This window comes from Panthera leo, chromosome A1 (genome assembly GCF_018350215.1).
Source record: "Panthera leo isolate Ple1 chromosome A1, P.leo_Ple1_pat1.1, whole genome shotgun sequence".
Classification (NCBI taxonomy): domain Eukaryota; kingdom Metazoa; phylum Chordata; class Mammalia; order Carnivora; family Felidae; genus Panthera; species Panthera leo.
The window spans coordinates 204,160,361-204,176,628 of NC_056679.1; the positions used below are offsets into that span (position 1 = coordinate 204,160,361).

Consider the following 16,268-nt stretch of genomic DNA (forward strand, 5'->3'; position numbering starts at 1 on the left):
TGAACCAGGACCTGAAACAAATTCATCTGATTCTGAATCCCTGTTCTTTCCACTGCCCCACGCTGCTTCCTCACCACTGGAATCTAACACCTGAACTCACACCCAGGAAAAAGCTCCAAGTTGGCCACATCTGGTAGCCTTTGCTCAGCCTTTGCCCCGTGGCCTTTCTGATGCGCTGGACATGCTCCCCTTTCTGAGTTCCTCCCCTGTTTTGCCTTTACCCAACTTCTCTTCTCCCCTTCCTAATCATGTCTTCTCTCCCAGTTTCTGGCCCCTCGTCTCCCTGTGTCCCCTTTGTCTCTCATTCTTGTTCCAGACCACTGAAAAGCAACACATGTCCCAATTAGATTCGAGTTACAGCACTAGACCTACTTTTGTGGATAAAGTCAGCACTGTCACTGTCTGCTGAAGTACTGTCATTTACCCAGGGAAGCAAGGTGAGTAGCTGAGATGTGAGGATGTGAACCCAGATGCTTGGGCTCTGAGCAAGACGGCAGGAGACTTGGAGCTCCAGTGACTTGGGACTATGCATGTGTGCACATGTGTGTATATGTGTTGGGGGGCGGGGGTGACTTTTATATAGGGGCCAAACATAGAGATGGAATTGAAGGTTGGAGCAGAGAAGAAAATGAGAGTCAACTCTAATATGAGAGAAGAGTGACACTGGAGATAGGGTAGCAGGCTGGGCCTATGGTGAGAAGATGTCAGTACAGTACTCTCAGGAACAGGATAGAGTCCATGGGCTTTAGGAAGTTGGTAAATTATATCAAGTCACAAATGTTATTTTCCTGCCTTACAACTCCCTTATGATAATCCCTAGGCTTCGGCTAAGTTACACGTGGCATGGGGGAGAGTCCACACTGGGCTGGGCCAACAAAGGGCTGCTGGGCTCTCTGTAGAGTTCTTCCTTGAAGCCAGAGTCGTGGGCACTGCTGGTCTGGGGTCCCGAGTGTCTGGATCCAGGGAAACATGGGTCTTTGCTAGACGGCAAGGAGCCAAGCAACAACGAGAACAGAGTAGACTGAAGCAGAGAAGGTCCTGAGATCAAAAGCCTTTCCCCCAGAGATAACAGAAGTAGCAGCCTCAGGTGAGGAGGGGAGACTGAACCCTGCTAGCTACTGGCAGTGGTGACCTGGGAGGCCTCCTGTGCCATCTGCATTGACACACAAACACAAACAGAAGTGATAAATAAGGACTTGGAATATGAGTTGCCTGGGAACCAAGCCCTACCCCACCCCACTTCTCCATGGCCTGACTGGACACAGTCCCCTCAACGTTGAGTGAGCTCATCCACACGGTACGGTGGGAGAGGTTTTAGAGTCAAAATCCTCTGAGATTGAACTGCCAAAAACCACATTTGACTTCTTTGGATCTTAGTTTCCATATCTCCAAATGGAAATACAAATCCTGACCTCACACCATTACTGTGGAAACCAACTGAGGTAACAGTGGAAGGCGTGTGGCACAGGGCTTGCGCCCAGCAGGGCCACCGGAATGTCGCTTCACCTGCTTCCCTGGCTCTGGCCTCCTAACCCTGTCCCCACTCTAGGTCCTGATACCACAGGAGACAATCCAGGAAGGTCAGATCCTACCTTTAGTTAGGGAGTGAATCCCGAGCTTGACTTGGGAAAAGTTCCCACTTCCAATTTCCCCTCGGATTCTGTAGAAGCCAATACGTTTCCCCAGCGTGATCTCTCTCACCACCTTCTCATCTTGGGACATGTCCTGGGTCAGCTTCTCGAAGGGTGTCAGCTGGCGGGGCTGCCCCTCCTCATCCTCCTTGCTGCACTCCGTCTGACAGCCACTTTCCACGCTATCCCGCCGCTCCCACCTGGCATAGTGGGGGGTTACCAGGCCGCCTCCATTCATGTACACTGCAGTCATCGTCCACCCCAGGCTCACATCTCCATCTCGGCCAAGGGCACCAATCGAAGGCAGGCTCGGGGAGCAGTGCCAAGGGCCCGGGGGATGGGAGATGGGAGTTAGGGCCTGCCAGAGCCCCGTGTCTGTGACAGCTGGCCTGCAGATCGGGGTAGGTTCCTTGATGAGCAGACCCCTTCTTGGTCTGAGGGGGGCAGAGGCACACGGGCCAGCAGAGTCTGCCCAGCCAGGCCAGGAGCCACCCACCTCACTCAAGACATTTCCCACCTTCCCTCACGTGGCACTTCCCAGCTCTCACTGTATAGGCCCGCACATCCAGTTACCATAACCACTCTCCGGCTCAGGCTCCAGGAACTTTCTGGCCCACCATGCAGTCTGATGCTCTGTGGAAGGTGGCTGCGTCCCAAGACAAAGCCTCCAGTTTGCTATTTCCTTTGATGGCCGGAGAATCTTTCATTGTGGTGTATAAGAGCCCCGTGGAGGTCCCCGGGTCCCTGCTGCTGGCGTTCCCTTCTGACCTCCTTCATTTTGCACTTCTCCTGCTGGCCAGCCTCAGGGCCCCCGAGACCCAGTGATCTGGACCCTAGGAGAGTGGAAACTTGCAAATCAGCCTTCTGGTCACACGGGCTGCCAGAGAAGGATTAAATCCCTGCAATGTCACTTTAGCCGGCCTTTATTTAGATGAGGCTTCCTCTAAGCCGTGAGCTGTCTCAAAAGTTTGGCAGGTGCTGATTCACCCTAAGAACAGAGAATAAGAAAATTTATTAGCCTACGCCAATGTACTGTACAGGATTTATAATGAATGTGAAACTGCCTTGTAAGCATTGATCTAAAAAGAAAAAAAAAAGCACTGTACAAATTTCAGTTATGACTGTCAGTAGTAAATGCTTGATTATAGATGATTTAGTAAGAAGAAAATGTACACACACACTCCTCAATCTACACTTTAGAAAAGCGCTCACAGCCTGTAAATAGTTTTAGCAAAACTATTTTTCTGTTTCTTGATGTTTAGGAAATATGCATGTTGCCTTAAATTGCTTTAAAGCCAGACTTTTAAAATAATGATATGGCATTAATGATGATAAAGATTTCCTATTAATATCAGTTTTCAAAAATTCTTACATTGATTCAAAGAACAATGTTCTTTACAATTTTTCCTATATTGGTTGTTCCTACTCCTTTTTTCTGTGCCATTTGTCATTAGCCATGACAAAGGCTAATTTTTCTCCAAGCTTATTTTCTGGGTATTTCTAATCAGGTATTAGCCTCCAGGCCCAACAGCTCATTCTGAAGGTGCAGAAACAGAGGATAATGTTACTGGAGGGAAAAAGTCTATGGCATCCTCAGTGATAAGAAATACTGTCCAGCGTGAATATCTTCATGACTTTTTCTCCTGCATCTTCTAGTAAGAAATAATCACTTTCTGAATCCCTACTGTGCTTTGTGCTTTTTTCCAAAATGTCTTATCGCCATGAAAGTGGGCACTGGGTTTAATTCATCTGTATTCCCTGCTCCCCTCCTCTCTCCCTCAGCATGGAGCACAATGTCTTACATAAAGAAAGTCTTTCCCTATCAAAATAACACTAGCATTCTTCACAGAGCTAGAACAAATAATCCTAAAATTTGTATGGAACAAGAAAAGACCCCGAATAGCCAAAGCAATCTTGAAAAAGAAAACCAAAGCAGGAGGCATCACAATCCCAGACTTCAAGCTATACTACAAAGCTGTAATCATCAAGACAGTATGGTACTGGCACAAGAACAGACACTCAGATCAATGGAACAGAATAAAGAACCCAGAAATGGACCCACAAACTCATCTTTGACAAAGCAGGAAAGAACATCGAATGGAATAAAGACAGTCTCTTCAGCAACATTGTGCTGGGAAAACTGGACAGCGACATGCAGAAGAATGAACCTGGACCACTTTCTTACACCATACACAAAAATAAACTCAAAATGGATGAAAGACCTCAATGTAAGACAGGAAGCCATCAAAATCCTTGGGGAGAAAGCAGGCAAAAACCTCCTTGATCTTGGCCGCAGCAACTTCCTACTCAACATGTCTCCAGAGGCAAGGGAAACAAAAGCAAAAATGAACTACTGGGACCTCATCAAAATAAAAAGCTTCCACACAGCAAAGAAAACAATCAGCAAAACTAAAAAGGCAACCGACAGAATGGGAGAAAATATTTGCAAATGACATATCAGTTAAAGGGTTAGTATCCAAAGTCTATAAAGAACTTATCAAACTCAACACCCAAAAGATAAATAATCCGGTGAACAAATGGGCAAAAGACATGAATAGACACTTCTCCAAAGAAGACAGCCAGATGGCCAACCGACACATGAAAAAATGCTCAACATCACTCATCATCAGGGAAACACAGACCAAAACCACAATGAGATACCACCTTAATGTTAGTAAGGCTAACATTAACAACTCGGGCAACAACAGGTGTTGGTGAGGATGCCAGAAAGAGGATCTCTTTTGCACTGCTGGTGGGAATGCAAGCTGGTGCAGCCACTCTGAAAAACAGTATGGAGGTTCCTAAAAAAACTAAAAATAGAACTACCCTATGACCCAGCAATTGTACTACTAGGTATTTATCCAAGGGATACAGGTGTGCTGTTTTGAAGGGACACATGCACCCCCCATGTTTATAGCAGCACTATCAACAATAGCCAAAGTATGGAAGGAGCCCAAATGTCTATCGATGGATGTAATGGATAAAGAAAAGGCGGTATAGGGGTGCCTGGGTGGCTCAGTCGGTTGAGCGTCCAACTGCGGCTCAGGTCATGATCTCGTGGTCTGTGAGTTGGAGCCCCGCATCGGGCTCTGTGCTGACAGCTCGGAGCCTGGAGCCTGTTTCAGATTCTGTGTCTCCCTCTCTCTCTGCCCCTCCCTCACTCATGCTCTGTCTCTCTCTGTCTCAGATATAAATAAACATTAAAAAAATTAAAAAAAAAAGAAAATGTGGTATATATATACAATGGAGTATTACTCGGCAATCAAAAAGAATGAAATCTTGCCATTTGCAACTATGTGGATGGAACCGGAGGACATTTATGCTGAGTGAAATTAGTCAGAGAAAGACAAATATCATATGACTTCACTCATATGAGGACTTTAAGAGACAAAACAGATACACTTAAGGGAAGGGAAACAAAAATAATATAAACAGGGAGGGGGACAAAACACAAGAGACTCATAAATATGGAGAACAAACTGAGGGTTACGGGAGGGTTTGTGGGAGGGGGGATGGGCTAAATGGGTAAGGGGCATTAAGGAATCTACCCCTGAAATCATTGTTGCACTATATGCTAACTAGTTTGGATGTAAACTTTAAAAAATTAAATTAAATTAAAAAAAAACTAAAAAAAACAAAGTCTTTGCTCAATGTGTGTTGAACATGATTTTTGAACTTGAGCATTCTGAACCAAAAGCCTGAGTGAACATAAGAGATTGTCTTGGGAATGTGAATTTCCAATTCTGTTTGATAATATCACATTATTACAATTAAGTACAGAGTTGCTTACATTATTACTGTCGTTAAGTATGGGGTTGCCAAATAAGATAAAGACAGGAAAAGAGTAAAGTGCCACCCAGCTCTGTTCCTCTTTTTGCACAGGGAGAGAGGAAGCTGGAAAAAGGATAAGGGATAGAGGTTTAAAAGGGGCCAGGTATTAGGAACCACACACATCTCTAGATTAGGGTCTGATTACAATGTTTTTAAAATGTTAAGATAAGAGATCCTTAATTAGGTTTAAGAAAATCTAGCCACTGGTTCTTTTTTTTTTTTTCAGAGAGAGAGAGAGAGAATGAGAGCACAAGCAGGGGAGAGGGGCAGAGGGTGAAAGAGAAAGAATCCAAAACAGATTCCACACTCAGCATGGAACCCAACATAGTGCTCAATCCCATGACCCTGAAATCACGACCTGAGTTGAAATCACCAGCCAGACACTTAACCGACTGAGCCACCCAGGTGCCCCTAGTCACTGGTTCTTAAGCTTTCTGGGATCACACTCTCCTTTGAGATTCTCATGGAATCTATGATCCTATCCCCAGAAATAAACAGCACGCACGTATAATTTGCATCCAATTTTAAGGGGTTAACAGACCCTCTGAAATCCATGCTCAGACTAAGAATCTCTATGCAGATGGAGTGGCACTAGATCTCCCCCGACCCCTGGCAGAAAGTTACCACACAGATGACAAGTGGAGTAACATGAATTATAATTCTGAAATTATAACTCTAGCTTTACCTACATAAAGAGAGTAGGGATTTTAGACAAGAAGCAGTGCTTGATCACCTCCTGTTCCAGCAAACTCTATGAAGAACTTGGCTTGGTGTCCTTCCTGGGCCTTTCATGCAACTCCAGAGCACCTCACCGCTCTGCAGTCTCTGCTGCTGACCTACTCGTACCCCATCTAGATACGCACCTGGAGGGAAAGGACCTGCACCTTATTCTATTTCCCAGAGCTCAGCACATTGCCTGGCACGTATCTGATAAATGTAGACGAAGAGGGAATGCATTAATTTACCAATTTATCAACCATTACATTTGGATATGATTTAGTAGAGGTAAAGATTTTTATTTATAAAATAATAACGCTATCCCAAGATTTACTTGAATTATTTCAGAAAGCTTATTTCAGTCCATACTTCTGAGGCCAGAGCTAACCTCTCTCAGCTGTTAGGATTCTGGGCCCAACCTAGTGTAGGTGAGAGTTTAATGGGAATTCCGACATCCCACGGAGAATTACCATAGGGCTGCTTAGAAATGCAAAATCTTCCTCCTCCTTGCCCCTTCCAAAGGATCAGCTCTCCTCAGGCACCCACGCCACACCCAGGCCTCCTGGAACCTACTCTCTGACTCCCCAAGCTCGGCCATCTCTGCTGGTTCTCCCGTCTCCTGATTTGGGCTCCGTATCTTGAACCCCATTCAGGCCTGGGATTTACAATTGGCTTTTAGGCTTGCTACCCTGATTAGCTTCAGGTGCCCCCAGGAATTGCTCCTCTTTCTCTTCCTAATTCGAGAAAAGAAGGTCAGACTCAGCTGTCAGGTGTCAGGCGTTATCTTGCATAACACACACTCTACCTGCAAATTAAATTTCTTGCGCAATGACCTTAAGACCAATTGTCTTTCCACAATGGCTAGGGAGACAGTTAGTCTTCTGTTTATATCAGATAAAGAAATTTTGCAATTTTAAAAATGTTGCCATGGGTTTGTATTGAGGATGAATTGCAACCTGTTGAAACAAGTTGCAAGCTGACTGGAAAAAACTGAACCCCTAACTCATCCTACTCCAAAATAAATTCCAAACAGACCACCTGAGTAAATGTAAAAAAATGAAACCATAAAAGACTAGAAAAAAAGTTTTTTTATGATCTCAGAGAAGGTCAGAAAAGAAAACATTAAATTTGACTACATCAAATGCTTACTTTCTGTTTGCCAAAAGGTAACATAAACCAATAAGGCAAATTAAATGATAAACTGGTAGGAAAAACTTTCCAGCAAGTATGACAAAGGCCTAATTTTTAGATAAAGAATTTTTACAAATTGATTAGAAAAATGCCAATATCCCCAAAGAAAATCATAAAGAACATGAGCAGACACTGCATAGAAAATACAAATGGCTCTAAAATATAGAAGATGCTCAACTTCACTTACAACCGAGAAATACACATGAAACTACACGGAAATTAGATTTTTTTACAAAGAAATTTGGAAACTACAAAAACATTTTTGGTAATGTCCCGGCAAGATAGGGTTTGGGGACACAGGGACTCTTATCCATTACATTCATTACTACTGAGTCCACGTGCCTGGAGGGCGATTGGGCTCTAGCTCTGAAAGCACACGTGCATATACCCTTCACTTCGGGGAGTCCCCTTCTGGAGTTTATCTTACGCACGCTGCACAAAAATATGCCTATTTCTAATATGAGGATTGAGAGACTGATACTCACTACCGGGTTGTTTTGCAGCAAAAGCTGGAAATTGTTTATGTGGCCATCAATAGGGAACAGGTTAAATCAATGATAATACGTATATAATGGATTGCTATGCACTTGTGAAAAAGAATGTGTTGCAATCTGCAAAATGTCCTGTTAAGAAGACAGAAAAGTGTATGTAAATGGGATAGCAAGAATGTAAGAGGGGCGCCTGGGTGGCTCAGGCGGTTAAGCGTCTGGCTTTGCTCAGGTCATGATCTCACAGCTCGTGGGTTCAAGCCTCACGTCGGGCTCTGTGCTGACAGCTCGGAGCCTGGAGCCTGCTTCGGATTCTGTGTCTCCCTCTCTCTCTGCCCCTAACCCACTCGCATCCTGTCTCTGTCTCTCTCAAAAATAAATAAATATTAAAAAAAAAATTTTAAGTCCAACATCTAATTATTAGAGTTCCCAGAGTCACACTATCGTGTCCCCAGTAAAGTAAGACATATGACTCCTATTGTACTCGAATTGCCAACAAATTTCAAAAATAGTAATGAATGAGGGAAAGTTCCAGATTCCCAGATATTCCAATACAACAAAAAAGTAGAAGAAAAAAATCTAACGGAAAGATAAATCCCACTTGGATATGTGTATAATGAATACTCGTTTTTATTTTGCAGAAAGTTTTTTTTTCCCCTAAAGACTTTTCTTAGATGTTTGGAAGTAGAAATCCTGACTGCAGGTCGTGGGCTTGCTACAAATAGCTTGCATTTACATTACTTTCTAGTAGTGGCCCAAAATGTCAAGTTACATCATGCCAAAAATATGCAAATGATGGAAATGATGACATATCTAGTTGTGGATGAAATCTTCCTTTTCTCAGATGCATTTGCTAAGGGTTTTCCCTTTTGCCCATTTGATTTCGACCAATGTTTATGAAAGCTTAGAAACCCAATCAGCCAAAAACATGAAGTCACATCACTGTAGCTCAAAGCTTCCGGAGGAGGCAGATCGGTCCTTAATTATTAGCTTACTGCTGTTGCATAGCAATGCGTTAAGATTAAAGAAAACTGAACTTACTTAGTAATTCATGCTCTTGACTTGCAACCCACTGCGAAGAGTAAATCAAAGAAAACCATCTGGCCTTTGTTCTCTTTGTCTGAGTTTAAATTACAAAACTAGGCAAGGCTTTCTGAGGACCTTTTCCCCTGGCTGGCAAGGGCAGGCACTGGTTTGCTTAGAAGAAAAGCTGGGTTTTCTGTGCGGCAACTGGCTGCACTGATAGCCGAATCCCATGTAATCCTTCTCAGGCATGGTGCATTTCTGGGAGAACTTTTAGCAAATAGTTTGCTTCATTTATTCTTCTTCTTCTTCTTCTTAATATTTATTTATTTTTGATAGAGCACGAGCAGTGAGGGGCAGGAGAAAGGGAGATACAGAATCTGAAGCAGGCTCCAGGCTCTGAGCTGTCAGCACAGAGCCAGATGTGTGGCTCGAACCCAGGAACCGTGAGACCATGAACTGAGCCGAAGTCAGAGGCTCAACTGACTGAGCCACTCAGGCGCCCCAAATAGGCTTCATTTAAAAAATATATTTTACAACTTAAAAATCATCTGCACTGTCTTAGCTTTTGCTCTTAGCTCTTTATTTCTCAACACACATGTCAAGATCTCCATGGGGAGCAGTTGGGAAATTTTGAAGCAAATGGAAAATCAGTATGAACTGGGTGTGCCCTACTGATGAATAGCAGAGCTGTTCTTAATACTACCCCTTGCCCTGCTTGACATCCCAGGCTACTTTGCCAGCCACTCAGCCCAGGTCTCCTCCATTCCACGGACACCCACCGTCCATGGCCAATCCACCCAGTCTGACGAGCTTATGACATCAGCTCTTCTCCCACAGAATTCTACCACACGTGAGGTTCCCTCAGCCATCAAGGTCAACCTCAGCCACCAAGGTCACAGACTCAAACACCTAGAGGGCCATGCAGGTGTTCTATGGGGCTTAGTGCAAGGCCCATGCCTTCCACAGTGCCCAACTCGGCATGACAAGGAAGTCCATACTCAGTTTAAGCCAGAGAGGCCATGCTAGAATGCAGGCTTACTTTTGCTTGGCCTTTTGTTAAAAGCAGCTGGAAATCAAGAAATCTTTGGTGAACTCTCTCAATTTTTAAATGGTAGATTAAGTGTGTGAGTTTGTGTGTGTGTGTGTGTGTGTGGATTAAATATTTTTAAAATACTGTGTGGCCAAGTGAAACTGAACCATCAGGCCAGATTTGGCATTCAGGTTGCCAATTTGCAGTCTGCTCTAGGTTTTCTAGGGACATCACCAGAAGAAAAGGGGAGGGTCATCCAGAGGTCCACAGTCAAGGTCACCTGGGAGTGGCACAGATATCTGCATTAGTACCTTACAGTCTTGTAATATTTAACACACACACACACACACACACACACACACACACACACACAGTGTTTTATTTATTAATTTGTTTAATGCAGTGTCCTCGAAGTTTACTTAGCCATGTAATTCGTTCTCCCAGAATATCTTTTTGTCATGGGCATTTTTCTTATAATTCTGACCTCAGAGTTAGACAAAGCTATAAAATGCTCAACTGTTGGTTAAAATATCTGTAGGAATTTGGGTCCCAAGAAGATTAGTAAAACTCTTCAGTATAGAACGAAACAGAAAACAAATTTGTTGAGTTTAATCCACATAGCAGACTGGCTTGGGAAATGCCTGTCTCTGTGACATCTAGAATGACATAGTAGTTCCTCAGTGATCGAGTATCTTTTAACTCTGGGAAGATTTATCATTAAAAACAGAAATGTTTAAGAGACTCAAATCCCATAGTATTAATACTTTCGTTTTGATGATGTATAAAACTGGCATTTTATGTACTTGTGAAGAAAATTTAGCAGAATAAAGTAAAAAAAGTTTTGTGATGCTAATTTTCAATGAAGAATTGAATAATTGGTTTAGATTTGTGGTTTTGAGTTGGAATTTTATTGTTTATAAATAGCATTGGACTGTATTTAAGAAAACATAAGGTTTACCCTGTTTAGATGTTTAAGTCATCTATACTAAAAAAATTATTAGTATTTTGGAAGTTTTTTGTTAATCATATAAAATGCTTTATTTAAAAGGAAATGAAATAAATTATAAATGCAGTTTAAAGTGTTTAAAAGGTTTAGGGGCGCCTGGGTGGCTCAGTCAGTTGAGCGACCGACTTCGGCTCAGGTCATGATCTCACAGCTTGTGAGTTCGAGCCCCACAATCAGGCTTTGTGCTGACAGCTCAGAGCCTGGAGCCTGCTTCGGATTCTGTGTCTCCCTCTCTCTCTGCCCCTAACCCACTCGCATTCTGTCTCTGTCTCTCTCAAAAATAAATAAACATTATAAAAATTTTTTTAAAAAAAGGTTTAAAGTTTTAAGTGGGCTCAAACATAAATCTTTAAAAATAATTGTTAGATGAGAAGTTGGGCCACTTTCTTAGACCTTGCACAGAAATAAACTCAAAATGGACTAAAGGCCTAAATGTGAGACCGGAAACCATAAAACTCCTAGAAGAAAATATAAGGAGTAATTTCTTTGACATTGGCCTTAGCGACATTTTTCTAAATATGACTCCTGAGGCAAGGGAAACAAAAGCAGAAATAAACTGTTGGGACTACACCAAAAGAAAAAGCTTTTGCACAGCGAAGGAAACCACCAACAAAACAAAAAGTCAACCTACTGAATGGGAGAAAGTACTCACAAATGATATAAATGATAAGGGTTTAAGATCCAAAATATATAAAGAACTTATACAATTCAACACCAATAAAAACACGAATAATCTCATTAAAAATGGGCAGAGAATTGGGGCTCCTGGGTGGCTCAGTCGGTTGAGCGACCAACTTCGGCTCAGGTCATGATCTCACGGTTTGTGAGCTCGAGCCCTGCATCAGGCTCTGTGCTGACAGCTCAGAGCCTGGAGCCTGCTGCGGATTCTGTGTCTCCCCCTCTCTCTCTGCCCCTTGCTGCTCATGCTCTGTCTGTCTCTGTCTCAGAAATAAATACACATTAAAAAATTTTTTAAAAAATGGGCAGAGGACCTAAACAGACATTTTTCCAAAGAAGACATACAGCTGGAAAGCAGACATATGAAAAGATGTCCAACATTGTTAATCATCAGGGAAATGCAAATGAAAACCACAATGAGGTATCACCTTACACCTGTCAGAATGGCTACAATCAAAAGGACAAAAATAGTAAGTGTTGGCGAGGATGTGGAGAAACAGGAACTCTCACGCACTATGGGTAGGAGTGTACATTGGTGCAGCCACCGTGGAAAACAGTATGGAGTTCCTCCGAAAACAGAAATACCATATGACCCAGTGATTCTACTATTGGGTATTTACGTAAGGAGAACAAAAACATCGATTCAAAAAGATATATACGCCCCCAATGTTTATTGCAGCATTATTCATGTTAGCCAAGATTGGAGGCAATCCGAGTATCCATTGATAGATGAATGGATAAAGAAGATGTGGTACATATATACAAGCAATAAGCCATAAAAATTACTAAGCCATAAAAAAGAATGAGATCTTACCATTTGCAACAACATGGATGGACCTAGAGTGTAGAATGTGAAGTGAAATCAGTCTGACAGAGAAAGACAGATACCTTATAATTTCACTTACATAGGGAAGCTAACAAAACAAAACAAGTAGACAAGCAAAAAGCAGAAACAGATCCATAAATACAGAGAACAAATGGATGGTTGCCAGGCCGAGGTGGTGAGAGGGATGGGCAAAATGGGTGAAAGGCAGTGGGAGATACGGTGTCCAGTTATAGAATAAATACGTCACAGGGATAAAAGGTACAGCATAGGGGATATAGCCAATAGTGTTGTAAAAATGTGTGGTGACAGGTGGTAGCGACACCTGTGGTGAACATAACATAAGGTATAGACTTGTTGAATCCCTATGTGCTACACCTGAAACTAACGTAACATTGTGTGTCAGCTATAAGTCAATTTAAAAAAATCAAAGTTCTGGGAAAAAGCGTTGTTAGGTGAAATGATACGCCTGGAATTTCCTTCAAAATGATCAGGAGTGAAGGGAATAATGGAAACTTAAATGAAACAAGATGGGTCATGAATTGATCACTTTCAAAGCTGCATGACGAGCTCCCAGAGACTTATCACATGCTTTGCACCGTTTTTGCATCTGTTTAAACTTTTCTATAATGCGCTTCAGAAAAAGATTGCTACAATCCACTAGATCAAAAATACATTCGTAGTTTTAAAATGTTAGGTATTTTACAACAGGTGACAGTGCCAAACGGATGGATGGATGCGTAACACGACAGTCCTACGATGTGGGTCCTACGATGTGGGGGGTTGTCATTCTCTTTTCATACATTGAAGCAAAAACAAAAAACAAAAGAGAGAGAGGGAGACACAGAATCGGAAACAGGCTCCAGGCTCCGAGCCATCAGCCCAGAGCCCGACGCGGGGCTTGAACTCACGGACCGCGAGATCGTGACCTGGCTGAAGTCGGACGCTTAACCGACTGCGCCACCCAGGCGCCCCCAGGATGGCTAAAATCAAAAGCACAAGAAACAACGAATGTTGGCGAGGACGTGGGGAAAAAAGGAACCCTTGTGCACTGTTGGTGGGAATGTAGAGCGGGGCATCCAGTGTAGAAAACAGTATGGAGGTTCCTCAGAGAGTTAAAAATAGAATTACCCTACAATCCAGGAATCACACTACTGGGCATTTACCCCCAAAACACAAAAACACTAATTCAAAGGGATACACGCACCTGTATGTTTATTGCAGCATTATTTACAACAGCCAAATTACGGCAGCAGCCCAAGTGTCCATCAATAGATGAATGGATAAGGAAGAACATATGGTATATAAATACAATGGAATATTACTCAGCCATAAAAAGAATGAACTCTTGCCATTTTCAATGAAATGGATAGAGTTAGAGAGTATAATGGTAAGTGAAATAAGTCAGAGAAAGACAAATGCCATATAATTTCACTCATATGTAGAATTTAAGAAATAAAACAAAGGGGAAAAAAAGAGAGGAAAAAACCCCAAGAAATAGATTGTTATCTATAGAGAACAAACTCATGGTAACCAGGGGGAGGAGTGGGGGGGATGAGGGAAATAGGGAAAGGATTAAAGAGTACACTTATTGTGATGAAAAAAATAAAATGATAGAAAAATGGAAATATGCATTTAAGTAAAAAGAGAGAGAGAGAGAAAGAGAGAGAAAGAAAGTTGCCTTTGATGTCCTGATTATTAACTCCATAAGAGTGGAGGCTGTGTAAGTAAACCTTATAACATGTGGAACCAGGAATTTCAAACACATAGGGAAGAGAACATTGTCATGCTCCAATCAAGACATGGCAGAAACCCAGGGCCTTCCCCATAAAGACTTCAATCTCATACATAATTCATTTCCAAAACACAAATCTTCCCATCTCCTCTGAGGGAATATGCCAGCCTCTAAAGAAATAAGGAAGGACATTAAGGCACAGGGTTGAGTAAGGCATAGCATTAAGGTACAGAACGGAATCATGGATTGAATCACACCAGAAAAACAAAATGTAGTCTTCGTTTCCTCAGAAATAATGAATTTAGGAAACGGTGTGCGAACATTCATGCCTATTTGCAGCTTATCGTTTATTTTTAGGGGTCTAAAAATATTTGCAAGTCAAAGCAGACATTGCTCTTTTGCTGCCTTAGAACTTCCTTCAACTCTGATGTAGTATGTTCACTGAGAAGCAGGGAAGAACATTTGAAGGATGGCCTTAGGAGGTGATGGGAAAACATTGTTCTTCTCTATTTGAGCAGAACTCAAGAAGGTCTGTCATGACAGGAGGCTGAAGGGCTATGGTCAGGGAGGGAGAGAACAGTGTTCCAGAAGAAAAGCTCTTACTTTTACCATATAAAAGGTTCAGGTGGATTTGAAACCTTTATCACAAGCCTCCCATACCTCATAAGTGATCCCTTCACACAGTATAAATAACAAATCCAAGAATTCTTAAATAAATTCTTAAATATTTAATAAATAAATTCTTAAATATTCATAAATGTACCCAGTAGTGGAAGTAAATGAGGGGTAGTGATGACAGTAAACAGGAGAGAAGTTATTGAATATAAAAAAGTGAACCAGGGGCGCTTGGGTGGCTCAGTCGGTTAAGTGTCAGATTTTTGATTTCGGCTCAGGTCATGATCTCACGGTTTGAGAGTTTGAGCCCCGTGTTGGGCTCTGCACTGAGAGCATGGAGCCTGCTTGGAATTCTGTCTCTCCACCTCTATCTGCCCCTTCTCGAATCCTGTTCTCTCTCTCTCAAAATAAATACACTTTAAAAACTTAAAAAAAAAATGACCTGGGATGGTGTACAATAGCAATCTGCACTAACAGAATAGAGAATTAAAAAAACAAAAATCTCATAGACATGGAAATTTCCTATGTAATTGACATGGCATTCCAAACCGCTGGCAGAAGATACATGATTTAGTACATGATGCTTGTGGAGACCGACCCAAAAGCTGGCTCAGGTAGGTGTTAGCTCATCCAACACCCAAAATTCTCCATCAGATGTCTCCATTCTTTGATATTCATATTTTCTTAAATTAATATAAAGTGCCATGCAGACTAACACAGAGGCTCACACCTTTTCCAGTAATATTACTACCCTAAGACCCATACATATAGAAATTCTAGTCAGTGTTGGGTGTTTAGACATGCACATATGTATGTATGTATGTATGTGTCCACAGAAAAAGTATTTGCATATTCACAGTAAAAGATCTGGACTGAACTAGTGGATGACAACCCGAAGGGGCAGAGTAGTGAAGGGAGGGTATGGTAGAGGCTGTGAGTTGTCCCATCTCTATTGGTTCTTTGTTATGGCACTGATTCTTAGCTCTGACCCACATCAAAGTCACTCTAGAGCTTTTTTTAAATGGGTAATCCCAAGCCCTGCTCCCAAAGATGCTGACTTCATTGATCTTGAGAGAGGGCATGGTTTTTTGTCTGTTTTTAAGTTTCTCAGGTGATTCTATTGCATAGCCAGCTTTGAAAAGCACTATTCTATGACAAAGTTTTGTCTGGGAACACTGCTATCCAACTGATATATTTCCCAGTCTCCCTTTGTTTGGCTTGGCCACGTGTCTGAGTTCTGATCATGAGCTGTGACCAAAAGTGATAAATGCAATATCAGGTTGTGCCTTTAAGTTTCTATCTATCTATCATCTTTCTTTCTCTCTCTCTCTCTTTCTTTCTCTCTCTTTCTTTCTTTCTTTCTTTCTTTCTTTCTTTCTTTCTTTCTTTCATCTCTATTTATTGAGAGAGTGCAAGCAGGGGAGGGGCTGAGAGCGAGAGAGGGAGAGAACCCCAAGCAGGCCTGGCATGGAGGCCAACACTCACGACCATAATCAA

General features: G+C 42.2%; 1 protein-coding gene across 2 annotated transcripts in view; it reads right to left on the reverse strand.

Annotated features, from left to right (window-relative positions):
• Nucleotides 1-16,268, reverse strand: part of NIM1K (NIM1 serine/threonine protein kinase) — a 63,830-nt gene that overhangs the window by 15,463 nt on the left and 32,099 nt on the right. For both annotated transcript variants that reach the window (XM_042950549.1, XM_042950540.1), the window contains exon 2: nt 1,593-2,619. In XM_042950549.1, coding sequence (XP_042806483.1) covers nt 1,593-1,884 — 292 coding nt within the window. In that variant the 5' untranslated portion in view covers nt 1,885-2,619. The remainder of the gene's footprint in view (nt 1-1,592; nt 2,620-16,268) is intronic.